Source organism: Scomber japonicus, chromosome 6 (assembly GCF_027409825.1).
Source record: "Scomber japonicus isolate fScoJap1 chromosome 6, fScoJap1.pri, whole genome shotgun sequence".
Lineage (NCBI taxonomy): Eukaryota > Metazoa > Chordata > Actinopteri > Scombriformes > Scombridae > Scomber > Scomber japonicus.
In genome coordinates, this window is record NC_070583.1 from 3,782,845 (window position 1) to 3,809,690 (window position 26,846).

At 38.5% G+C, this 26,846-nt stretch overlaps 1 protein-coding gene across 1 annotated transcript in view; it reads left to right on the forward strand.

Moving 5' to 3' along the window:
• The first annotated feature begins 13,493 nt into the window (after positions 1-13,493).
• ksr1b (kinase suppressor of ras 1b) overlaps positions 13,494-26,846 on the forward strand; it is a 55,267-nt gene continuing 41,914 nt past the window's right edge. Inside the window, exon 1 of the mRNA XM_053320752.1 lies at positions 13,494-13,685. Coding sequence (XP_053176727.1) covers positions 13,515-13,685 — 171 coding nt within the window. The 5' untranslated portion in view covers positions 13,494-13,514. The remainder of the gene's footprint in view (positions 13,686-26,846) is intronic.

Genomic DNA, 26,846 nt, shown 5'->3' on the forward strand with positions numbered 1-26,846 from the left:
GTGACTGTGTAGACTAAGCACATGATTGAAGCTCCATTACAATGAGTGAAACAGCGCCCCTGTGGTTCCTAATCCCTAATCTGTGGTCAAACATGATATTGCAGCCTTACAAGAGACATCCAAAAGGAAGAAAGGTGATGTTGGTATCCTCTATCAAACAATTAGATGCAGCCAATCATACTGTGGCCTCACAACAAACTATAGACAGTCAACATCATCATTGCAGTGAAATGTCTGGATTTAAGCTTTTTTTGCCTGTGTTGCTAATGATGTCAGCTCCTGGATAGCTAGCAATAATGGAGCTCTAACAAAAAGGTGACAACATTTCAATCAGGAGAGACCAGAAAATGAAGTAGAATTTGCCTTTTTATTATGCAGATGATATTAATGATTAGGTATTAGGTAGTCTTTGGCACTTGGACTCTGCAGGGAGAATTTTTGAATGGAAGGACGTAAGTCATAATAGATCCTCCATGGAGTCCAGACACTGGTGGTAGCTGATGACTTCAATCAGTCAATCTCGGTCCAAATCACAACAAAGTCATCTTGAGGCTGAAACTGATCGGGCTGATGAAGTTGAAGTGATGCATTGAGGAATCTGGAGACTGGGTGGTGATGGGGAGGTGGTGGGTCGTATGAAACAGCATCAACAAAGCACCTGAGCAGAGAGGGAGAACATTTAAAAAGACAGCTGCAATATGATAAGCTGACAATAAAGGTGTATTTTAAAACTCGTCTTAAAACCCATTTTTATTCCTTGGCTTTTTATTCCTTTGAGACTCTGCTCCTGTTTTAGTGTTTTATGGTTTATTTGTTTGTTTTTTAATTATTGTTTTATTGTTTTTAATTTGTTTTAAAAACAATAAACAATTATTTTTGTATTTATTTCCTGTTAATTGTTTTATGTTCCTGTGTTGTTTTATGTACAGCACTTTGTTTTAGCTGTGGTTGTTTTAAAGTGCTATATACTGTAAATAAAGTTGAGTTGAGTTGAGTGTGTCCCCGTGCTATTGGTTAGACTTGACCAGGTGATGTGAACAGCTGATGTGTCAATTGATGCTCCAGAAATAACAGCAAGGAAAATATGAGCTTTGACAGAGATCAGTATGAGCTGTGAGAAGGATCAGAATGAGATAACATCTCATTTCCTCCTGGTCCACATTTTTTAAATGCCTGTATTCATAAATTTAAGAAAATTAGATTAAAAGATAATTTGATGATTGTAAAATACTTCCAACATGTTCCTAAAAATGCCTCTCTTAATGTAGAAAAGAAGTTAATTACTGCATGAAATGATTGATGATCTTTTTAAGGAAGTGTGTTAAAATAAATACATTTACATTCGATTTTCTTTTTAAAATCAGAATGTTACATCCAATCAAATCAATCAACCTTTAGAATGCCTCCAAAATAGACAATGCAAATAAAATCAAGTGACTGGTGTTGCAACAGTGGTGATATATCTATTCTAACACTGTAAAACTCATGCTATCTCTGACAGTTGTGATAGCAGGAACTGGAAATGTACTTAACAAGCAGCATGGATCCTCCTATCAGCTGAATGGAAAAGTACCAGCAGCACATGCACACACACATAAACATAGCTCTGTACACATGAGTGACCAGGTTTATTATTGACCTGGACTGTTAATATGTGCAGTTAAATATTAGAGAAGCAGAGTCCTCACAGCAGACTGCAGATCAAAGAGCTGAGGCTTAATCTATGTTGGGAGATTAAACCATTAAACCTATGATACATATATTGCTAAAGTTCCTATTGTGAATTTTAAAAGTCAAAGCTAACAGGCTGTGGTGCCACTTTTAAGCACATTTCCTGAAGATAAAAGGTATAAAAGAAGGTAAAAGAAAACTACTATTATGTGAATATTAGCCCTGTAAAACCTGAACCATCAAATAATAGCCAGAAAATTGTAATTCTTTGAAACTGGAGTTTATTGGAGCTTCTGACAAGTCAAAAAGATTCATTAAATAAGACTTTGCATCTGGAAGTTTTATTTTGTATCATATTTGATACACTGGGAATTTCTTGCCATTTATTTTTCATAGCATGTTTTTAAACACACAAAAACATATTGAATACATTTTTTAGGGTCCTGTGTAAAGCTCATATCACCAAATTCAGACTTTTTCATGCGTGATAATAATACATAATGCATGAAATGTAATAAAATGAAAATGGATGATTTTGAGGTTTCTAGAACTCATGTATCAAATATGATTCACTTTGTGTTACAGGGTTAGAGATAAACAGCTGGCTCCAGTTAGTGCCATTAATCCACTCCAGAACAAGAGGATACAACAAGATGATTTCATTAAAAGAGCAGCAGTCAAAGCTGCTTAAAACCATGTGGACAACATGATGGAACATTTCTGTTTATCTGTCTATTTGTTTGAGAAACATTGTCTCTCTCTGTCTCTTCAGTGGAAGCTTGAGTGAAGTTGAAGTCACATGTTTCATGTCTGTCATCATTCAGTCTTTAAGTCTGTTTGCTTTTTAATGTATTTGTTCAACATGTCCTGCAGGAAGTGTTCCACATAGGATACATCTTTAAAGCATTGTAGGATTTCAATACAGTGTCTGAATGTGTATGTCATTTGGCTCTTCAGCATGGATGGATTACTAAACAGGCCCTCTAGGTGGGGGCCCCTGGAAAAGTCACATCCTTGTTGAAGTCTTATTTTTTCTCTTTATCATGATAAAAGTCTTTAAATATTGAAATGTAGATATTTATTTTTATATAACTGCACAGTGCAAATGCGTGTTTGCATGATCTCTGTATCATCATCATCATGTGATTGCATGAGGATATTAGTCTCAGTTAGAGAGAGATTTCAACAAACAGAGGAAGTGAGTCATCGTTGTGTTATGGGCTCTCAAGGACAGGAGGGTGGAGTGGTATGCAGGCAGAAAAAACACTGTGGCCTTCTTACTGCCATTCAGGGATAATTATGGTGATTTTTTTCAAGTCTTGTCCCTTCAGTTCTTTGAAATAACACATTATCATCTCAAAACCAGAGTGCATCCATGCACACTGCTTTACAAAATGTTAGTATATGCACATGGATCAGAGGGGCGGTTGAGATAACAGAGGTGAAGAATGGTGCTGTGGTGGAGGAATGTGTTACGTGTCACACTGCACTCAAGAAGAATTGAGAAACTCTGGTTCCTCTCTTGCAGGAACAGCAACACTTGGGCTGTTAGACCAACGTGTTTCAGCTTGTGGCATTCATCAGGGTGATTATGATTTACACAACAAACATTTAAAGAGGTTATTATGAGGCAGACAGAAAAAAAGACAACCAATCATATACATCCACAGTGCTACACACAAATGAGCCAATGGGGCGCCTACAAAGAGGGGTTGGGTTTGTGGTCATATGGCTTTAGGCCAATCGTTGTCACAGAAAGGCAATATGGGACACTGTACATGGTCCACATACTGGTGAAGAGCAACTATGGGGTCATACTTTAAATACTATATTGGGTCATACTATGTGTCACACTTTAAAAACATTTCAATGAAAAAGACAAAAAACAACTTTTTATAAAGTGTTACATATAGAAAGAACACGAAGATATATCATTAAAAAAAACATAAGCCACTACAGAACTACATGAATGAGATATTTAATAAGCACTATAAAAGCTCACTACGAGAAGTCTTCATTCATGTCCTCAAATAAACCTTTGAGTTTCCGTGTTATTGGAGTTTTTAACTCTCTCAATTTTTTTCCCTGCACCTTGGAAGTATAGGTGGAGTAATGCTACTTTGCTTCTGCATGAACTGTGTATCTAAATCTGTACTCTAAAACATCCACAGACTGGTTTTAGTCAGTTCTGACTCTGACGTGCAAAAACAAGTCATTCTGCTTCTTATGTAACATTTTTCCTCCTGAATATGAGGCAAAAAGAGGAAATTGAGTGTGTGTGTATGTGTATGGGTGTGGGTGGGTGGATGTTTGGGGGCGGGGTGGGGGGGGTGGGTCGAGGTGAAACTGTGCAGAGCAGGCTGAACTTTTCTTGCACAAACAACACTATCAAACATGCACTGGTAGAATTATCTAGAACAAATGCAGCACTAATATGTCAGCAGGGGCTTATCAGGAATAAACTGATAACTATAACTAATATAAATATGATTCAACAGGAAGACAAAACACTGTTATCACTGAGTATTATGTAAACTGATTTGAATGGACCAAATAATAAAAGTAAAGATGAATCGTTATATCAGATGACGGTGATGATTGCTCATGGTACATAAGCAGATATCCTCTACCTACACCTTCTGACAGGTCACACCATTCTCCAACACTGACCTGCTTTAACACCTTGTATCTACATCTGATTTGTTCAGGCTATACTGCCAGCTGCTGGCTTCACTGGTATGACAGACATTATCATTGTTCATTTTTAATAAATGTCTTAAACACAACAGTCAGGAGCCCAAATGAACATTAAAGCTGTCTTTCTTGCTGTAATGATTCCTCCTGTTCATACTGACCATTAGAAGATCCTTCATAATGTTTACAATGGAAGTGATGGAGGACTAAATCCACAGTTCTGTGTAAACATGGATTTAAAAGTTGATGTGAAGTTAATATGAAGCTTCAGCGTCAAATTGAGTGAAATCTTCATCTTCTATGTTTCAACATTAGTGTTTTTAGTTACTATACTATACTTTGTTACTATACTTCCACCACAGCTCAACAGGAAACACTAAGAGGGAATTTGATGCTAAAAAGACTGTAAATGTGTCAGATATCACTTGATATGACTAACTCAAACTGCTGAAGCTCAATAGAAGCTGATCATCTACTTTTAGAAGACTGAACACACTGTGGAGTTTGTCCTTCATCACTTTACATTGAAAGCACATTTGAAGATCTTTTAATAGTCAGTATGAACAGGAGGAATGATTACAGAGAGGAAAACCTCTTTACTGTTCATATGAACACCTGGCTGTTGCTTTAAGACACACATGAAACATTTTTGAATCTATGTCCCAAAGTTTATAATCAGATGTGATCATATACATGTGATATATTCTTGCACTTCAGTTTACAGTCATCCACTCTTATATCAGACTCTGGACAGAGCTCTGTTAACTACTTACACAACAGGTAAAACCTTTGGGAAGACAACACTGGCTTCAGCCAAGTACTCGTACAGGATCCGCTGGTCAAAGTCATCAGTGGTATATTTAACCTGGGTGGCCTGGAACATTAGAGCAACATAGCATCAACAAACGACCATGAGTTCCAGTTTCATCCTGAACTCATGGGTTTGTTGTGTGAGGAAAACCTGTTTCACTGTTCATATGGACACCTATCTTCACCCAATCAAAGAGCAGATTGGCAACATGACGTGGCCTTATATCGTCATTGTATCTGCTCAGGCTACAGTGGCTAACCCAACTGGCTTGAAAGGCAGCTTTGTCTGAATGTCATCATCTGCTCAGTGGTCCAACAATTAGCTCTGTATAACTGGTTCCACTGGCGTTACCAATTGGTTAGCAACCCCTCTGGTATGAGAAACTTTTGTTGAATCATGTCTCTTGACATATCTTACCAAATAAAGGGACATAATTCAATATGAAGTTGTACGTGAGTGTAAGCATGCTGTTACTACACAGCCCAGAGCAGTTGTGTCATTTGCTTCATCCTGCGACAGAACACACTCCACCCCGAACACTTCCTCATCCTGACAGCCTATGACTGAAAGCCCTAAACAAAGCATGTACACACAGGCAGCAGGAGATAGGCATGGAAAACCAACAGAAAGAGGACGATGGCAGCAAGATTCTGAGCTCTGTTGGAGTGATGACAAAATGAGCAGGATTCCTCCACAATAAATGAGATGGAGGTTTACTCATTAGACACCTGTGCAGACCTTACTTAACCTAATGCCAGGTTGTGACAAAGTGGGTGAAACTCATCATTTGTCACCTCCTTTTTTCATCATCAACACCAGCTAACTTATTCATTTGACTATGTATGTTTGTTTAAACCATTAGTTTACCAGTAATCATATGCAGATACATACTATCCTGGGTTTGTTTGTTTTGCATTATATTTGGTTACAATTTACATTCAGCAAACTTTTGGTCAAAGTAAAACAGACATGTATATAAGGTTGATCTTTATTGGGTTTAGCTTTTAGTTTCATAAGTTATGCGTTCACTTTCTTTGTTACTTACCAACGCCACCATGTGCTTATCAAACAAAAGGAAGAACTGCCCAACTACTTCCTGTATTTATACACTGGTGATGTCAGTGGGTTGGGCTAAGCATGGGGGATTTATTTTACTCAGCTAAAGGGCTGATTTCATGGTTTTAATTTATTGTTTTGGCTTATGGAGATGTTGTTAATGATGGCTGGTAAACACTGTTGATTGATACAAGTAGCATTGTTGAGTGCCAATTGGTAAGAGGGAGTAATGGTTCTGCCTAATTGAGTGGCGGGGCTTTTTAAGGGGAGAGATGTACATTTAGAGGAGGTCAGAGGATGAAGGTGTAGCTGTGTGCGCTTGTGTTAAGCTTGAGTTAAGCCAGTTCATTTTGAGTGTTTGTATTTTCATTTTTGGACACACGTTCTTTTGGTTGTTAAGCGGACTGCATAAATCAGTTTTTACTCATTCAAACGATAGCCTGAGGCTGCCAGCCTACCACCTTCCTTGACACTTGAGCTACTCTACATCAAATTTGGTGGCAGTGGTGGGATGCAGGCCAGTAGGAGGCAGTAAGGAAATTGCCAACTTAGAAGAAATGTCAAGCAGCTGATGGCCCCGAATTGCATGCAACAGTAGGTCGTCAACTGCTAGATTATGGTCTTCCTGAACAATTGAGTCATCAGTGACGGGTGATGCAACAACAGTCCGACTCTGGTGCCAGGATGGAGCAACCAGGCCAGCAGCAAGAGGAGCGGTGGAACTGGCTTCAGCAACAGTGTGTCCAGCTTCGACAGAGGGGGAAGCAGGAGCGTCAGCAGCTGATGGAAGGTTCCGTAGCAGTCTCCAACCCCTCCAATGAGCTCAAGATGCCTGTCAACCCAGTTATTTGTGGGAGGCCTGATGTCCAGCCACTTTGGGTACTCAGCAGAGGACCTTTTGGTCGAGTGACAATCCTTGACTGGAGAGGTTTGAGGATTCATGGACAATGGTAGAGCCAGATGCTGGTGCAGTATTTAAGCCAGGATCTTTCCAAGAGAACTGGGGTACTTCATAGTTGGTAAGGGAGCTCTAGCAGTTAAATGAGCTTTAGACACTTTGAAGTAAGACCTCATTGGTCTTGGGACTGATCATGTTTGCATTCAAACGACAGCCTGAGTGTGCCTGCCTACAACTGTCCTTGTCACTTTAGCTACGCTACATCACCCAGGTATACACAGTGTGATCTGGGACCTTTTCTGACGGTGTCAGAAATTAAGAATAACTGTCTCACTGCAGCTGCAACCTACATCTGGGCACTGATGGTAGATGGACTGTACTTACATAACACTTTTCTAGTCTTTTGACCACTCAAAGTGCTTTTACGCTACTAGTCACATACACCCATACATCCATTCTCTGGTGGCAGGGGCTACCACACAGGGTGTCAACCTGCTCATCAGAGTAATCTAACATTCACTCAAACATCGTTGGCGCAGCCATGAGGAGGAATTTGGGAGTGAGTATCTTGGCCAAGGACACATCTTTAGATTAGTGGTCAACTACTCTCCTGTCCTGAGCCCACAGCCACCCGATCAATGCAACGCTGGTGTTTAACCCAATAACAGAGGTAAAATGAGCCAACAAAATGTTTGGAATTCCATAATGATTGACCATCATACGACAGCATGTGTTTGTATTGGCATTCTCCACAAAGCTCATTGGTTCACTGACCTCCAAATCACATCAGAATAGGCAGCTCACACAGTAACACAACTCCAGACTGTGCACTGGTTGATGCAATGTATCAGAAGCTCTACTAGAGCCCTTGAAAAGATCTCAACTGTATTTTTTTCATATTTAAAGTGGGGATCTCTGAGATCTTTAAAGATTTTCATTTAAATATGTCTACTTTGAATATCTATAGCTAAATGAGGTAACACAATGGTGATTGAGCCTATGGCCCACTGATGACAGCCCTTATCAAAGAGTATGATTATTACAAACCTGCCGTTGGTGGCAATAAATGTGTAAGATTACTGCAGTCTGTAGCAGCCATGAGAGCTTCTCCCAGTTGGCAAATAAATGATTTACCATCATACGACAGCATGTGTTTGTATTGGCACTCTCTAAAAAGCTCTTTGGTTCACTGATCTCCAAATCAGGTCAGAATAAGCAGCTCACACAGTAACACAACTCCTGACTGCTCACAGTGTGACGCAATACACCAGAAGCTCTCATGGTATAATTTTAGTTATTTAAAGTGGTGGTCTCTGAAGATTCACTATCTATCACTGAGTGAGGCAATTGAGCCTAATGCTCTTGCATTTGCAGTATTATCACTGTGTATGATTATTATAAACTGGTGTCAGTGGTGAGTTTCTTGCTATGCATTTAAATCAGGAGTTAACTCAACAGATTTGCTCTTCATTCACTTATATGTGAAGCACCTTATGTCTTAAAGCTTACTCTTCTTGACTTTTTACATGTGAAGCTTTTATTGCAGTACAGTGGGTGTCTCTCTTATGTTCCAGTGTGTGCAGCACACACATGGAGATTCTCAGTGAGATTCTCACACTGAGATAAAATGAATGCACCTAACTAAGGTAAATACTGTAACATTAACAATCTCTGCTGCATTTTGTTGTCATTTATGTTTGTGCTACATCCTCTCCCCCTCACTGCTCTCTGTGTTTCAGTGAGGACTCCTTGTTTGTGTGTACTACTGACTACATTTGTAAAGTCTAGAAGAGCATAGAACATGTGGAGTATACATACATCCAGCCAGCGTGGGAATGTCAAACCTGACACCAGTGGAAAAACTCTGAATACTGTGTACAGAGAGATTTATCTGGCAGTGGTAGGCTAAATCACAATTGTGTCATTTTGTTTGGGAATTGCTTGAATGCAACAACATTCATTTATATATCAAAGTTTCACACTGCAGGTTTAAAGTTGCAGGACTGATGTGGTTTTAGAGTTAGGTGATAACAAAAGTCAAAAAGAGCTTTAATCCATTCTGTCTGTGCTCTTTGTACCACTTTTCTTGGCAACATATAACCGGTGTAATGCAACACTAATGTGACTAACTGCTGTAGGGAAATAGTTTTATCTCCCTTCACAGTGAGACAGGAAGTGAGGTTCAGCCACAGAACAGCAATTCTGAACTTGCTTGTGCTTCAGTATACAGCTCACAGACACTTGAGTAACGTTGAGGTTTGAAACTGGACACACTGACTGATGGTTGTTTATTTGTGTGGTGATGTAATATTTCATTGACACGGCTCTGGCAGCAGATGGCAGTGCATTCTAATTTATCACAACCACAACTCAACCTCTTCCCTCTGGAAAACATTTGTTTGTTAAATACTTGTTTAATGATACAGTTTAACTAGCCCACAAATATGTATTTACTAGTCAGATAAGTCTGGGCTTCTAGTACTACTGCAATACATCTGATATCAACTCACTCATACACATTGTGCAGTCTCATTACTCCCTTTGCTGTTTACATATAACATTGTAACTGTCATTAAAATATATCAAAGTGTGATAAGCATTTAGAATACATGGGGAAAAGAGGAGACATCACAAGCAGTATTTAAGCAAGTGGTCGTTAACTCAAATAGCCTGATCCGAAAGCACACAGGAAATTGAAATATATGCATGCTTCAAAATAAAGCTACATGCAGCCCTATAAAATAAACAACCGTCTAACCAACTTCTATTAAATACATAAGTAATAAATAAGTTAAGTGTTGTGAAGCTTTATTTTCGATACAGTGGTGGAGGAAGCATTCAGATCATTTACTGCAGTAAAAGTACCAATATATCACTGTAAAAAATACTCCTTTACAAGTAAAAGTCCTGCATGAAAAATCATCCTACAGTAAAAGTACTGCAGTATTATGAGTGATGTAGTATGCAGTATTACAGTAAAAGTATTGCAGTATTATGAGTGATGTAGTATGCAGTATTACAGTAAAAGTACTGCAGTATTATGAGTCATCACTCATAATACTAAAATACTGCAGTACTTTTACTGTAATACTGCATACTACATCTAGTATGCAGTATTACAGTAAAAGTACTGCAGTATTATGAGTGATGTAGTAGGCTATGCAGTATTACAGTATAAGTACTGCAGTATTATGAGTGATGTAGTATGTAGTATTGCAGTAAAAGTACTGCAGTATTATGAGTGATGTAGTATGCAGTATTACAGTACAAGTACTGCAGTATTATGGGTGATGTAACTATGCAGTATTAGTTACAGTAAAAGTACTGCAGTATTATGAGTGATGTAGTATGCAGTATTACAGTAAAAGTACTGCAGTATTATGAGTGATGTAGTATGCAGTATTACAGTACAAGTACTGCAGTATTATGGGTGATGTAGTATGCAGTATTAGCTACAGTAAAAGTACTGCAGTATTATGAGTGATGTAGTATGCAGTATTACAGTAAAAGTACTGCAGTATTATGAGTGATGTAGTATGCAGTATTGCAGTACAAGTATTGCAGTATTATGGGTGATATAGTATGCAGTATTAGCTACAGTAAAAGTACTGCAGTATTATGAGTGATGTAGTATGCAGTATTACAGTAAAAGTACTGCAGTATTATGAGTGATGTAGTATGCAGTATTACAGTAAAAGTACTGCAGTATTATTATATATGACATCATTAGATTATCAATAGTGAAGCATCAGTGTTAGAGCAGCATGTTACTGTTGTAGCTGCTGGAGGTGGAGCTCGTTTACACAACTTTATATACAGTTAGCTAGTTTACACTACTTTATATACAGTTAGCTAGTTTATTCTACTTTATATACAGTTAGCTAGTTTACCCTACTTTATATACAGTTAGCTAGTTTACTCTACTTTATATACAGTTAGCTAGTTTACAGTACTTTATATACAGTTAGCTAGTTTACTCTACTTTATATACAGTTAGCTAGTTTACACTACTTCATATACAGTTAGCTAGTTTACTCTACTACACAGTTAGCTAGTTTACACTACTTTATATACAGTTAGCTAGTTTATTCTACTTTATATACAGTTAGCTAGTTTACACTACTTTAGTTAGGTAGTTTACTCTACTTTATATACAGTTAGCTAGTTTACACTACTTTATATACAGTTAGCTAGTTTACTCTACTTTATATATAGTTAGCTAGTTTACACTACTTCATATACAGTTAGCTAGTTTACTCTACTACACAGTTAGCTAGTTTACACTACTTTATATACAGTTAGCTAGTTTACACTACTTTATATACAGTTAGCTAGTTTACTCTACTTTATATACAGTTAGCTAGTTTACACTACTTTATATACAGTTAGCTAGTTTACACTACTTTAGTTAGGTAGTTTACTCTACTTTATATACAGTTAGCTAGTTTACACTACTTTAGTTAGGTAGTTTACTCTACTTTATATACAGTTAGCTAGTTTACACTACTTTATATACAGTTAGCTAGTTTACTCTACTTTATATATAGTTAGCTAGTTTACACTACTTCATATACAGTTAGCTAGTTTACTCTACTACACAGTTAGCTAGTTTACACTACTTTATATACAGTTAGCTAGTTTACACTACTTTATATACAGTTAGCTAGTTTACTCTACTTTATATACAGTTAGCTAGTTTACACTACTTTATATACAGTTAGCTAGTTTATTCTACTTTATATACAGTTAGCTAGTTTACACTACTTTAGTTAGGTAGTTTACTCTACTTTATATACAGTTAGCTAGTTTACACTACTTCATATACAGTTAGCTAGTTTACTCTACTACACAGTTAGCTAGTTTACACTACTTTATATACAGTTAGCTAGTTTACTCTACTTTATATACAGTTAGCTAGTTTACACTACTTTATATACAGTTAGCTAGTTTATTCTACTTTATATACAGTTAGCTAGTTTACACTACTTTAGTTAGGTAGTTTACTCTACTTTATATACAGTTAGCTAGTTTACACTACTTTATATACAGTTAGCTAGTTTACTCTACTTTATATATAGTTAGCTAGTTTACACTACTTCATATACAGTTAGCTAGTTTACTCTACTACACAGTTAGCTAGTTTACACTACTTTATATACAGTTAGCTAGTTTACACTACTTTATATACAGTTGGCTAGTTTACTCTACTTTATATACAGTTAGCTAGTTTACACAACGTTATATACAGTTAGCTAGTTTACACTACTTTATATACAGTTAGCTAGTTTAGTCCAGTGGTTCCCAACATAGGGGTGGGGCCCCTCTAAAGGGTCAGCAGATAAATGTTCTGATACACAAATGTGTTTCCAGTTTTTGGACTTTTTCTCTAATCTTTGATTTTTGCTGAAATATTGGATCATTTGAACATTTATTGAAATGAAAGCATGTGAGAAGTTAGGTAAAGAAGAAGGTAAAAATCACTATTTGGTGGAACTGTTAACAACTCATAGACATCTGAAATGTGAGCCGACTACACACTGCTTTTTGTTTTCATCTTTAACAATGTGTTGTATTTTAAAAGCTTGTTATATTATCCATTGTGTCAAATCTTCATCTGAAAAGTAACTAAAGCTGTCAAATAAATGTAGTGGAGTAGAAAGTACAATATTTCCCTCTGTGATGTAGTGCAATGGAAGTAAAAAGTAGCATTTAAACTCTCAAAATAGGTACTCAAACAAAGTATCTCAAAATTGTAATGAAGAACAGTAGGCTACTTGTGTAGGTTACTAGTTACTTTCCACCTCTAGTCCTATAAGTAGGCTGCCTACCCTGCATGATGAAGAAAAGTAGTGATTTAAGACGAACTGATTGATCAGATATAGTTTAAACACGAATGTTAACGAGATGCCTTATTTAGAAGCTCGGGTTGTCTGGTTTATTTTCATTTTCCAACTTTAAACTATTTCATGAAAACTGTTTTTGATGAAATTGGCCGGCCCTCTGTATTAGATCTCTTAATCTATTTAGTTTTTTTGTTCATCTGTTTTTGACAACACAATTCTTCTTTAATGGTCTGCGCTTCTCTGTATCTCTGTATTTATAGGCCTATCTGTAGAATTATAGCCTATGGATACATCTCTGTGTAAAACACGTTTGTGTAGTCTGCTCTATAATGAAACGGACTGATCTTTAGTCTTCATGTTTTATTGAAAAGGTTCCAGTCAGAAAGTGGTTTGGAGGTTACAACAGGAAGTAGTTTTACATGTCTGCTGTGAACTTAGTGACGGAGTCTTGAAGGATCTGTGTAGCACGGAAAACACGGAAACTAGTTTCACATTATGCGATGTTTGGAGGGAGCGTTAGTGTGTGACAGCAGCCGCGCTCATGTGGAGTGATGGACGGACAGACGGGCAGAGCACAGCCGCTGATGAAGCTCTGCATCACTGCCAACTCATCCAGAAGCTGGTGGACATCTCTGTCTCCAGCCTGCGGGCTCTGCGCACCACATGCGCCGCATCCAACCACCTCACCCAGCAGGAGATCCGCACTTTAGAGGTAAGAAGAGGAGAGTCTGTGTTTAGTCCTAGTCTGTAATGTTAGTCACGATTAAACCTCCAGTCAGTGTGTCAGTGAACACCTGTTACTGCTCACTTCAAACAGCTGTTTGCTTTCTTCCATCATCAAACTTTAACATTCTTATTATTTTGTTTTTATACACTGATACAGCACACACACACACACACACACACACACACACACACACACACACACACACACACACACACACACACACACACACACACACACACACACACACACAACCTAAAGTAAAGTAGGTCTACACTAGTCCACATAGTAGTGATCATAGTGTCCTGACCTGTAAGGGACATCAACTTCTAAAAGTAGATCAGATAGTCTTATAACTGAAAGAAACCAACCAACAAGACGGAGAAGGTGAAACCACAGGTGTGAGGACTAATGTGTAATGATGAAAGGCACTTCCTTACCCCATAAATTTCACTGATCACTCATATCTGTGGGATGTTTGCTCATTAGTCTGAGACCCCAGCAAGCCAACAACAAGACAAACTGACGTTATGAATCAAAGCTTACACAGGCTTGAGTTTAGGTTGGCTTGCCTCTAGGTATGGTGATATGTGTCCAGACTGAGATATCTCAATAACTGTGAGATGGATTGCCATAACATTTGATACAGATGTTCAAGGTGCCCAGATGTTGTATTATTAATACTTTGGTGATCCAACTTTTGTCTAGTGCCACCATGAGGTTGATTTTGTAGTCCTTTGCTGAAATATCTTGATACGTTGATTGGTCATTCATGTTCCCCGGAGGATAAAGTGTGATAACTAGCGCCATCATCTGTTTAAGCCTCAGGTGTTCTTTGTGTTCAGTGTAAAATGTTAGTGCTGTTCTGACTCGCGAAACCAACACTGTTATCTTGATCAACATGATCTGCTAGCATTATCATTGTGAGCATGTTAACAGCCACGCACAGCTGTTAGCAGGGTTGTACACTCTCCAGCACAAGCAGTGTCTGTGTGCAGTCTGTAGTGTTGTACAGGTGGGTGGTTCATTCTAATGAAGAAGTGAAATGCAAGTTATTGGTATTTTGGGTGAAGTTAGGACTTGGAAGTAGCTCTCGGAGTAGATTTGTGTCAGATATCTGCTTCTGGCACAGAGTCACTCCAGTACTTCTTGCAAACGTGCTGCAATAAAAACACTCTTCAACCAGGTGGTGTAGTGGTTAGCACACCAGTGGTTGCCTCACTGTTGCAGGAGCCCCTCTGCATGGGTTCTCTCTAGGTGCTTCAGCTCTCCCCCACTGGCCGCAAATCCTGGAGATCAGGCCTGTGATTGACTGGTGACCCCAGGGTGTACCCCCGCCTCTCACCCAATGTCAGCTGTGATCCAGCTCCCCCCCACGTCCCTCTAGAAGACTAGTGGTTTAGAAAATGGATGGATGGACCAACCCTGTCTCCAACCAGTACATCATTTTGGATTGATATCTAAAATAACATTAAAGAATAGTCTCGTAATTTTTCAGGTTTGTCTGAAAGCAGCAGTCAGTCGGTGAAATCTAGGGCTGCCATTTTTTTCATTATCAATGTATCCAAAATCCACAGTCCTCATTTTTTTCCATTTTTTATTTGTAAGTTTATCACCAGTTAAAATGAGGCTTCAGTCTGATTTATTCACATCAGGCGGAAATATTCCAGAGTTTCCACTGTCCTCGTAGAATAAAACTCCCTCTCTGTGTTTCTCTGTTGAGCTGCAGTGGAAGGATCAGTACAAGAATTTTGTACTAAAAAGGCTTCAACTTTAGAACATAAAAACTTGATTTGACTCATTTTGACAGCTGAAGCTTTAGATAAACTTCTGAGTACATTTTTACACAAAATGAGGACTGTAGAGTTTGTCCTCCATCTCATGTTATTGTAAGCACATGGATCAAGGGATATACAAGCCTAACCTCTGCCATTGCTCATATGGGCAACTGTTTTAAGACAGACTTAATACATTGTGAACCTGTCCTTTAAATGTGGTTGAAGCACAAACTTGGGGAAAGCAGCCTGCTGTACTGTCAGCAATACCCCAGTTAACTTCAGAGAATCAGCTCAAACCTGTCAACAGACACTCTGCAAGGTAGTAGGATGTCTCTGTGTGTGCTGTAGCCAGTAGCTGGCCTCTCTGTGAGTGCTTTAATGCCTTTCTGTTGGTCTGCTCTCTGATTGCCAGCTCCCTCTGAAGCCATGTAAATATACTCAATGTTGTATTTTATTAGAAAAATGATCCACATCCTGCTGATTATCTTATTAAAAATGACTCAAAATCCCATATCAAAATAGCAACTAATGGATTGACTGACTAATTATTGCAGCTCTATAAATGCTAAACTAGGAGAGTTAATGTGATACCAGTACAAAAACCAATGATTCTCACACTTCTTTATAACTTCACTTTCAGTCATATTATATGAGGTCACTCTGCTCTTGGTTTTCATGCTGTTAGCTGAATAGGACAAAGGCAGATCTAACAGAGGCAGCTGATAATCCGTTATCTACCATCACCAGTGATAGACTCACTGAGGCCATGAAGCCAGACTTCAGTTGTACTTGCTTTGTGATACAGGTCCCTGGTTACCTAAATAGTCTGATTTATGGAATGTAAATCTGACTCATCAATGCTTTAGGACAGTGACAAAGTACACTTGTCATTTATTATTGCGTGGTATTGTTTGTCAGTGGGTTGCTAGGCAGCGAGGTGAATCACTGTGCTCTTTTGAATAAGTCCACACATTGCTCAAACTCTCTTTTAGTCTGTTGTCCAGTTTCTTTTGTTCAGATACATCTCTCCCGCAGTCAGAACCTGTGTGGTGACTGTGTTTTTTATCACATTCATCATGACTGACCTCACGTATCTGTCAAATGGACAAGCATCCTCCTGTGTGATCTGATCTTGATGCATGCAGAGCATCGCAGCAGTGGGTGACGTTGCTGTTGCCACCCACTCTCCCGGGAGCTAGGAAGAGCACAGAGCCCTTGTTGTGTACATGTCAAGAAGCTTATATTTAGCTGTGGTTGTCTCCCACGCATTGTAACTATGTCCTGTTTAGCAAGAAAATCAAATGGCATGAAAGACAGTGGGAGGAGGATACAAGCATGTTGCTGTGTTACAGATGGAAGAGCACGTAAGGTGTGCACAAAATTGATGATGCACTCACTGATATCTCTGACACTTCTTTTTTTCCTTTTTCCTGTTTTTTGTTTTGTTTTGTTTTTACCTCTTGAACCGCTGCTCTTACAGACAGATCTATCTTTATGAACTTATGTTGTTGTAAACCCACAGAAGATCCATTTGTAAATATGTCAAATGTTGCATACTGAATTTTGGACATATTTGTTTAATATGACGCAAAAGACAATAGAGTATTTCCATTTGATATATGTGATGGTGCAGGCATAATAAACATGGCATCATATATGTGAGACTTCTAATTGACTTCTAACAGAAAGACGAGGGAGATAAGAGTTAAAGATGTTAAAAATCAGTCATGTCATTCACTACTGACAACAAAAGAGGTTCTTACATGATCATAGCTTCATAAAGTCACGTTTCTTTAACTTGCAGAAGCAGTTTCACACGCTGTGAGAAAATGAAGCAACAGATCAATGAAACCGAAAACACTAAATCACTAACAGCAAATATATGAACAAGAAAACAATAAAGGTATTGAATAAGCACGAACAAATTAGCATGCAACTGTGTAGTTACACATTCTGTGCATGCATTATGCAAATATTATGGTCTGTGACCACCAACAACTTCACTCAGCTCAAACAAAGTCACTCACTCTAAATTTAACTCACTATAAATTGAGATGAAACGGGAAGCTGCAGTAGTTTATCTTCTTGCGACAGTGGAACAAGCTACGACACATCTGTCTTTTTGGTACTAAAAACACTGTAATGTTGAAACATAGAAGATGAAGATTTCACTCATTTGGACGCTGAAGCTTCATATTAACTTCACATCAACTTTTAAATCCATGTTTACACAGAACTGTGGATTTAGTCCTCCATCACTTCCATTGTAAACATTATGAAGGATCTTCTAATGGTCAGTATGAACAGGAGGAATCATTACAGCAAGAAAGACAGCTTTAATGTTCATTTGGGCTCCTGACTGACTTGAAAATTGGTGAACCTGGTGAACCCTTTAAACTGAGAACTGAAACTACCTACATTTTAAAGACCCAAATCAGACCTGAAGATTTGCTTTATTTGATTGATTGCTGATCGTTACTTTGTCAGGCTAATGATACATAACAACTACACTTCTCTTCCTTTCCTTTTGCATTGAGTATGTACTTGTAACACAAGGCTGTTTAAATACAATAATATTTGTATATTGGCCTCACTGTGCATGGACACATTGTCTGTAACTGTTAATAACATGAAAATGAAGCAACAGATAACAATAAAAATGATAATAATAATTAAAGTTATGGTTGCTTTGTATTGTCAGTAGTTGCATGGTTGCACAGATAGGGCTTTCGTTACAGGAAATGAAGTGTTTCCTGAAACATAAATTTAACTAAAAAGATATATATCATGTGCCACTGACATCATATTAAGATGGATCTAAACTAACATCACTGTGTTTGGTACATGAGACAGCAGGAATCCCGTGCTCATGTCTGTGCAGCATGACTCTCTGCTTGGTGGCTTCACAGCTGCACATTTAGCAGTTTGTTTCTCTGCCTAAATGAATCCACACCATCACATTTGGTGCACTGCTGCTTCAGTGGCACTCTGTCAGTGCAGTGAACGTGTAGGGGAATTGTCAGATTCAAATAAACTGTACGAGAATCCAAATTCTGCTAAAGTAATTAAAACTTTGTGTGGAACTTCCAGCCAACAGTTGAGGCCCCCATTAGTTTGGAACTTTGTCAACCTTATTAGCTCCAGTTTGTGAAAGTCTGAGCAAAGTGTTGATGGTAGCGTCAGGAAAACCCCATGTGGTTTCCTAACTGCCTCTTGTTTTGTATCTTGTCAGTTTTCTCTCCTCTCTCCCTCCTGTCTATACTTTTTGCCCTTCTCTCTCTGACCTTTTTTATGTGGCTTTTGTTTGCAAATTATTTTGCACACCCCCTCTTTGCCATGTCATTTTCTATGTCACAGTGCACGAAGGGGGACCTGCACAAATCATACTGATGATTAGCCAGGACAACTGCTGGTGAGTTTGTTCTATTCTAATCAAATAAATGATCACAAAGAAAATAAATTAGTCCTTAATCAATTGGAAATAGCAGTAATCACTGCTGCTTCAATGAGAGGATTTTGGGGTCTTGCATTAGTGGAAGAACAATCCCAGCAGTCAAACTAATTGCAGTTATATTGACAGTGAAAATACAGACTAGTCAGTCACCTCTGGATGAAGTTGGCTTATGTGAACGTCAAAATATTAGTTTGACATTTATTATGACATTGGATTTAGGGGGAAAACTAACATTAAAGGGGAAATCCACAGATTTTTGTGTTTCCGGGGGTAGATGAAAAAATGTATGCTAACGTCATGTCCTGCACATAAACCGCTATTTATGAAAAACAGAATGCCAATATCACACATGCTTCAGAATTCCTTCACAATTAGAATTTAAAAAATGAAGCTCTGTTAACAGTTTTGAGGGTCTGGTGTACCCAAAATGTATTGGAATTGTCATTAACAGTGAGCACCTATTGTGACTGGCTGATTCATCCGTACAGTGTCTGTGACTTTGATTAAAACTTGCAGTGTGAGTTAACACATTCTACAACATAAATAAAATTGTACCATGTCTGTACAACGTTACATCCACCTACAGACTGCATTAGTTTGAGGTGGAGGACTTCTTCAGGTACCTGATATAACCACTTTTTAAAATGCTGTTGTCTTGAGAGCCTTTAGAACTGGGACAGTGTGTTTTTTGATGAACATTTAAATGATTGTAAGTGTCTGTTGTGTATCTTCAGAGTTCTTTGAGTTTTTAAAGTGAATAATTCTAACCATAAACCTTTTTCGGTGCACTGTTAAAAGGTTGGTTAAATTACTGAAGTTTACAACATTTAGACTTTCCTTGTGCTCTAAGTGAGTTTGCACATTTTAGCAACATTTTCCTTCCAAAGCTAAAAGCCAGAAGAATTTGACCTACCCTAACTGCCAGAGCTGTAAATGTATTGAGGCACAATGTGTGGGACAATAAGTGGCAACATTTACTGCTGTTTAAAAAAACCCACAGCATGGCAAGCACCAGTGAAAAATGACTTGTCTAGCGTGGCCCCTTTTTGTGCCAGAGCCTTGATGTCACTGCTGGGTTTCCATGGCGTCAGTTGCTATAACAGTGGCAGTGAGGCTGAGGTAAATCTGAGAAGAACTGGTGTGATCCGTGGATGTAATGAGGAGTATTTATAGATCAGACCGCTGGATGGACACAGCTGATGAGACTGACCAGAGCTGACGTTGATTGTGACGTTGAGGCAAAGCAAAGTGGGATGCTTTTTTCAGCCTCTGGACCCTCATCATATTTAGTTTAACATTTTCATATGACTGAACTTTTTATGTAAAAGCAGATTCACACAGTGAAAACCAGAATGTTGTCAATTACAAGTTGTATGTGGTTTATGTGTCGTGTCTGTTTAGTCAGTATAACATCTTTATAGCATTACTAGCACATACTATCCTGGGTTTGTTAGGGTTAAGAGTATGTTTTGTTGTGAAATCAACCTCTTCTTGTTCTTCTTCTACTCTTGTTGGCTGCTTTATTGGCACCACCTTCTGGATTGTGGATCAGAACGGTTGCTATAATACTTCTACTTTACATTCTAACTTTAAATTCTGTCCTTTCTTCAACTTTGAAAATAGTCCTATACCCTTATACCCTGATCTCCTCTACAGCATTTCTCTCAGTCCATGTGTCATGTGATTCCTTTGAAGTGTAACTTTATCGGTGTCTCTCTTGTTGATATCTAGGACAGTGCAAACATACATACTCTACCATTTCCTGTCGCCCACAATGGTTACAACTATCAATAGTGGTAGTGGTATGTTTGTTCTTCTGGTTAAACTCAAGAGACAAGTTCAGTTATTGTTTATTCATTTAGCTTACTTTGTTACTAATTGTACTCACTATACTTTCCAGGAGGTCAAATCAGAAGTCACTTCTTCTTCTTCTTCTTCTTCTTCTTCTTCTTCTTCTTCTTCTTCTTCTTCTTCTTCTTCTTCTTCTTCTTCTTCTTGTTTTATAGCATTGGCCGGCAACCAGCGTATTAAGTGCATTACTGCCACCTTCTGCTTCAGAGTGAGGACCAGTGATTTATAGTGCACTCCAGTTGTACTCGGTAGTCGGAATTTCTGAGTTCCTAGTCGGAAATTTGGAATGCCTGCAGTGGCTAACCTGCCAGAACTGGTTTTCTGACTGGAACGATTCAAATTTGGGTGTGACGTCCGAGGTTAATGGAACGCACATAAATCCTAAATATTAATCCTGTCTGTCTGATAAACTCAAAGAAAACTCTACTCCTCGATCCACTTGGCAGGTTCATCAAAGGTTTAATGCTGAGCTCCTGAACTCCAGCCTTCCTTATTCTTCTTTCATACTATGTATTTCTTGATTATACTTACAGTACAATTAGTACAGTCTGTGTGTCATGTGTAACAGACTCCTCAACCTGACAGTGTCACATAAACTGGTTGGATGCTTTCCTATTATGTTGACTGTTTGACTTTGAATGACTTTGTCTTATTCTGTTGCGAGTGACATCTTTCCTTGACCAACCTGCTGAATTGTTTAATCTGTACAGAAACCTGAAGGATCTCCTCTTATTCTCCTCTACCCAATGCTAGCATCTCCACTGAGAAGACCAGATAATTAGCTTTTTTTTTGTTAGTTAAGTTTCCTGTGTATCTGAAAAAGCAGCAGTTTGTCTGATGTTCTGGATCTTTTGAACCATGTCTATGTACTTTGGTGTATTTGGAGTAGTGCTTTCAGACATGGCCTGGAGATGCCATCAACAGATTCTCCTTCCCTCTCTTCTTGAACTCCAGCAGATACTAGTCTGTCTGTGGTGTTGGGTGTGTCCATGGCTAAGTTTCTGGAATTACAACTGTTGGGTTTATCTTGATTAACCCTAACTGCATATATTTTGCCAACATACCCCAAAGCTTGTTCTTTGTCCTCTGCTTTGTTCCTAAGACTCCTGTTGTGCCGCTTTTGTGGGGCGTTGCTCTTCATACCCTTTGAGGTTAGTTGGTCAAAATTTAGTTGCATTTCTTCTTCTAGGACTTGCAGGGCTGGGATGGGGGTTAACTTTACTGCTCCACAACATTGTCTCAGAGCTTGAGCTTATACCTTAGTAAGCTTTTCCAAGAGTTTTTGAGGCTGTACCACAGAACACACACTATAATCAAGCACAGACCAGATCATAGCCACACAATAGTTTTTAACGAAGAGAGGTCTTCACCCCTTCCACCTCACTTAGACGCCTTATGTTATTTAGAACCTTCTGACCTTTTCCAAATATTTTATTTATATGATCAGCCTATGTTAACTTAAACTCAAAAATAATTCCTAAGCATCTATACACTATACATGTACTGGCTCTTTTGAGGGCCAGCTCTTTATGCAGACTATGTATTTGTTTTCTCTACTGAAAATTTAAATCCCTAATCATATGTAGGGCATTCAAAACGTTTCAATATTGACACTGATACCTTGACTTCAATATAGATTCCTGAACAATACTTTTTTCAAGTTTTTGACAAAAATAATTTTCTACACATTCAAATCAGTTTCATAACATAAAAAATATAAACCTATTTACTACAATTCACTTTCATACTGTCGGTGCCATCAAGCTAATCTTAGCACAACAAACAATTCAACCCATAATTTCAGGTAATGAAGTCTGGATGTGGCACCCAACATGTGCTGTGATTGTAATGATGTTCAAACTCCCCAACCAGCAAAACTCTCTACTTTTAACATTGGTTAGTTTTAAAGAAGAAGTGCGGGTAGAGTGGCTCTGTATGGCTACATTAACATAAATGTTTTTATCACTTTGCTATATGATGGTTATCTCTTATAGTATATTTCCTTTTCATGCTACCCAGGTTAACAGCTCAAAACATAGCTGGTGGAGGCAACACCATCTACAGACACATATTTGCCGGCCACCATACCACAGCTGTGTTGATGTCAAAACAGCTGCGGTTTGGTGGCTGGCAAATGGCGAGTTATGTCGCTAATCAGTCTCTATGTCACCATAACACTGAACATTGGCTAAGGCAAGGTGCTGTTGTCAGCTGCTGAACCACTGCTATTTTGATGTCAAACGCTGGGCAATATCATCATCTGATATCATCATTTGATATCTTATAGCTTCATCCTGTTACTGGTGAAACCGCTGTAGATGTTGCTGCTACCTCCATTCAGCTATGGAAATTTGGTACAGAATGTCAAGAATTTGTTTGATACTCAAGAGTATCAAAGCAATTCATTTGATGCCATAAAAGTATCGAAGTTCGCTATCCAGTCCTAATTACATGCCCAGTGTTCAACCTTTTTGATTACTTCTTAATGTGGAAAAACAGTCCCCTTTTCCACAGTACCATCTGCAAAATGAGACCTGCTAATATCTAGTTGAACTTGAGAAATGACTGAAAATTCATTACTGGAAATGAATGGGATTATGACATGGGATCCCATCCCATCAACTTGACATTTAATTTCCTATTCTAACCTGAATAATTCTACCTACCATTAAGTTCTTTATCTGATAAATGACCCTCCCTTTTATAACCATACATATTAACTTTACAAGATGTCCCTCTTTCCAAGTCGTATAGGCTTTGTCAACATCCAAAAATACCACTATAACCATATAGCTTTATTAATCTGTGCTTTTCTTACCTCATTTTTCTAAACTGGCTGACTTTGATGTGTTAATAGTCCTGTCTCTTTTATAGAATGTGAACATTCTCTCTCTCTTCTTTATCATAGCCCCACTATATTATAATGGACAAACGTGTCCTTAAAACCCCTTTTCCAAGGTGTCTCAGCATTATGTGAAATATTTGGTCCTTCCCTGAAGATATTCTGCCTGATTTACATGAAGCTTTTTTTATTTCAATTAAAGTGAATTGACAGTTAATTGAATTGTCAGTTACTCCAATGCCCCCAATTGTTGTCTTTCACTATTATTTTTGTTCTTCTTCCTTCTTCAGTCAAATTTCCTGAACCATGTATCTGAACAAATGCTTTCACCATCATTTCTGTCCCTGTCTGTAACTGCTACTTCTTCTTGAGATTCTAAAACTGGATACTCCCATTCCTTTCTATTATCCCTGATTCTCTTAATCATACTCCACACTTCTCCTATTGGAGTTGAATCACATTACGGAGTCTTTGCCAACCTTCTCTCCTTGCTTGTCTTATTGTTCTCTTCACTACAGCCTGGACTCTCCTGACTGCAACTAAACGGTCATAACTATGTGCCCTCTTTAAAAGCCTAAAGGCCTTGTTGCTGTCTCTTACAGACCTAGAACACTTGTCTGCCACTTCATACAGGGTCACCTTTCCCTCTTTGTGCTGATACCTTTTCTACCTCAATGTCCAATTGCCTAACTCCCATTGCAAGACTCTTCCCATATCTACCAGTTACATTTCCTAACCAAATTATTAGAAACCAGTGTCAAGTCCCATCCCTGATTTCCATTGTGTTATGTACATCTACCCTGGTACCCTTCCCTTCACTCAGGCATACCGAGTCTTTCTTCTCCAAGAGAGCCTCTACTACTAGACCTTTAACATCTACTTGTGGTGACCTTAACGCCCAAAGTGAATTGTGGGCGTTAAGATCACCACAACATATTACTCTACATCTATCTTGGCCTTGTAATTCCAGCAATCTGTCTAACTCTAATCTTCTACATGGATTAAAATAATTCATGATCACCATCTCCTTTTCCCTGCACCACACCTCCACCCCAACATATTCCTGACCTCCACCTCTCCCCACTAATCAGTAAGGTATATGCTATTTGACAAATGCTGCACATCCAACACCATCCTTTTCCTCATAGTCTTGTTGTATGATGACTTAGCCAGACTTTCAACTAAATGTCTTGAATGCATTTCACATCTGGCTTTATCAGTACATCTTTAATAAAATGCTTGAGTTTCTGTCCATTTGCTATGATAGATTGTGCATTCCAGTGAAGGACCAGTATTAACTATATGCTTCCTGACTGGATTTTGCCAGGAGCTCATTTCTAACCTCTTTACAAGTCAGTCTTACCAGTCCAAGGGGCTGTACTGCCTCTTCTAACTGCCACTATTAACTGAATCTTTTGAATGTAAGACTCCACTCTAGCTGTATTATTGATTCAGCCAGTAATAAATGTTTGCTTTTTCTTTTCAACCTCTAAATTCTCCTTGAAGACTTCACTGGATCCCCCCTTTGGACCACATGCATGTACTGTTTGACCTAAGACCTGTACCTTTATTTGTTTCATAGCCTCAACATGAAACAGTCCTCTTCACTATTACTTTCTATATCTCCACTTTCCGTTTAAATACTGTACATCCCCTGAAGGCAGCGCTGTGATCCTTTCCACAGTTTTATCACCTTGGCTGCACTCCTTCCCCACATTTGCAATGATTCTCTCTGCAATATGCCCTTCGACATTGTTGACTGCACCCTGAGGCTACATCTCCCAACTTATGGCCATTGAAACATCTCAGTATGTTATCTCTCACAATGTAACTCATCAACCCAACAACCGCCCCTTGGAATTCTATCATTACCATTTCAGTGTCTTTCCTGAGCCACCCTTTGGGCATTCAATATCATTTCCCCTCTCAAGTTACTTCTAATCTCCTCTATGACTTCATTAAGGGGTACACTACAAATTACACCTCCTCGACCCTTAACCGTACCTGCTCCTCCCACTCTGCTCATACAACAATTTTAATCCCACCAATCTCTGAGTTTGAGATCTTTACTTGCCAGCTTTCCCTTATTGCAGCCAAACCAACAAGTTTCCATCATGTAGCACAACAAAATCAAAAATTCCATTCGCGTTTTTTGTTACCCCGAACTAATCACCAAACCTTACAATTCTGATTCCGACTATCAGATCCTTTCGAACTACTCCTTTCCTTTCTTTCTTCACCTTGATTGCTCCTTGTGTCTTTCCAACCTTCCCCTGAACGTCCTCTATATACCTCTTTACTTTTCGCTTCCAAACTTTCATCACTATACTCCCATTCATAAACTTTCTATGATCCGTTCATGAAGCTGTGCCTCAATTCTGTTCCCTTGCATTTGATAACCCAGGACACCACCATCCCTCTGATACTGGTGTCTGTATTTTATTAAACTTATTGATTTTTGTTGAAGGTCTGTGTAACATTATCTACACAAACTGTTTTTTGTAGATAATGTGTGCTGATACAGGTAATGTTGTTTACTTGTTATTGGTGTGGAAGACTGAGACGCCCTGAGAGAAATATGGTTCTGCCAAGACTAATTGGAGGGCCTATTTAAGGAGAGAATATTTGGTTGTTAGAGAGAAGAAAGAGGTTGTGTGTCTGTGTAGCTGTGTACAGTAGCTGTAGCTGTGTCTTAAATTTGAGTTGATTTCTGAGTTAACACAATTAAGCCAGATTTGATTTGTTTGTTGTATTCTTTTAATTTTGTTTTTAGAGTTGCATGTTTTTTAGTTGCGCAGTGAAGATATATCACCCTCTTTTAGTCATTGAACAAGTCTCTGAGCCTCTTATCACCTTGTTTGACCCTTTGGCTTAGCTTCCTCACAAGCACTGACAGTATAAGAATAGTGTGCATTAGCCTTCATAAACCTGCAGGCAGTTTGGATTAATGACGTCAGAAACAACCATGACGGGGCTTCATTCTTGTCAGCAGTGTTCAGCAGATGGTTTCACAGCAGATGTCTGGTGTGGACCACCAAGGGGGATTTCCTCAAAATGTCTCACCTCTCACTGCTGCTTTGCATTACTACCTGACATTTACGGTTGATATAACAAGAAGCCAAAGATCTTTGATCAGCTCATTTAAGACATCAGTGTACTCAATGATGACTGTAGTCACAGATGAATGAATAAAATGTCAATACAAATAAGTATATACGGGTTTA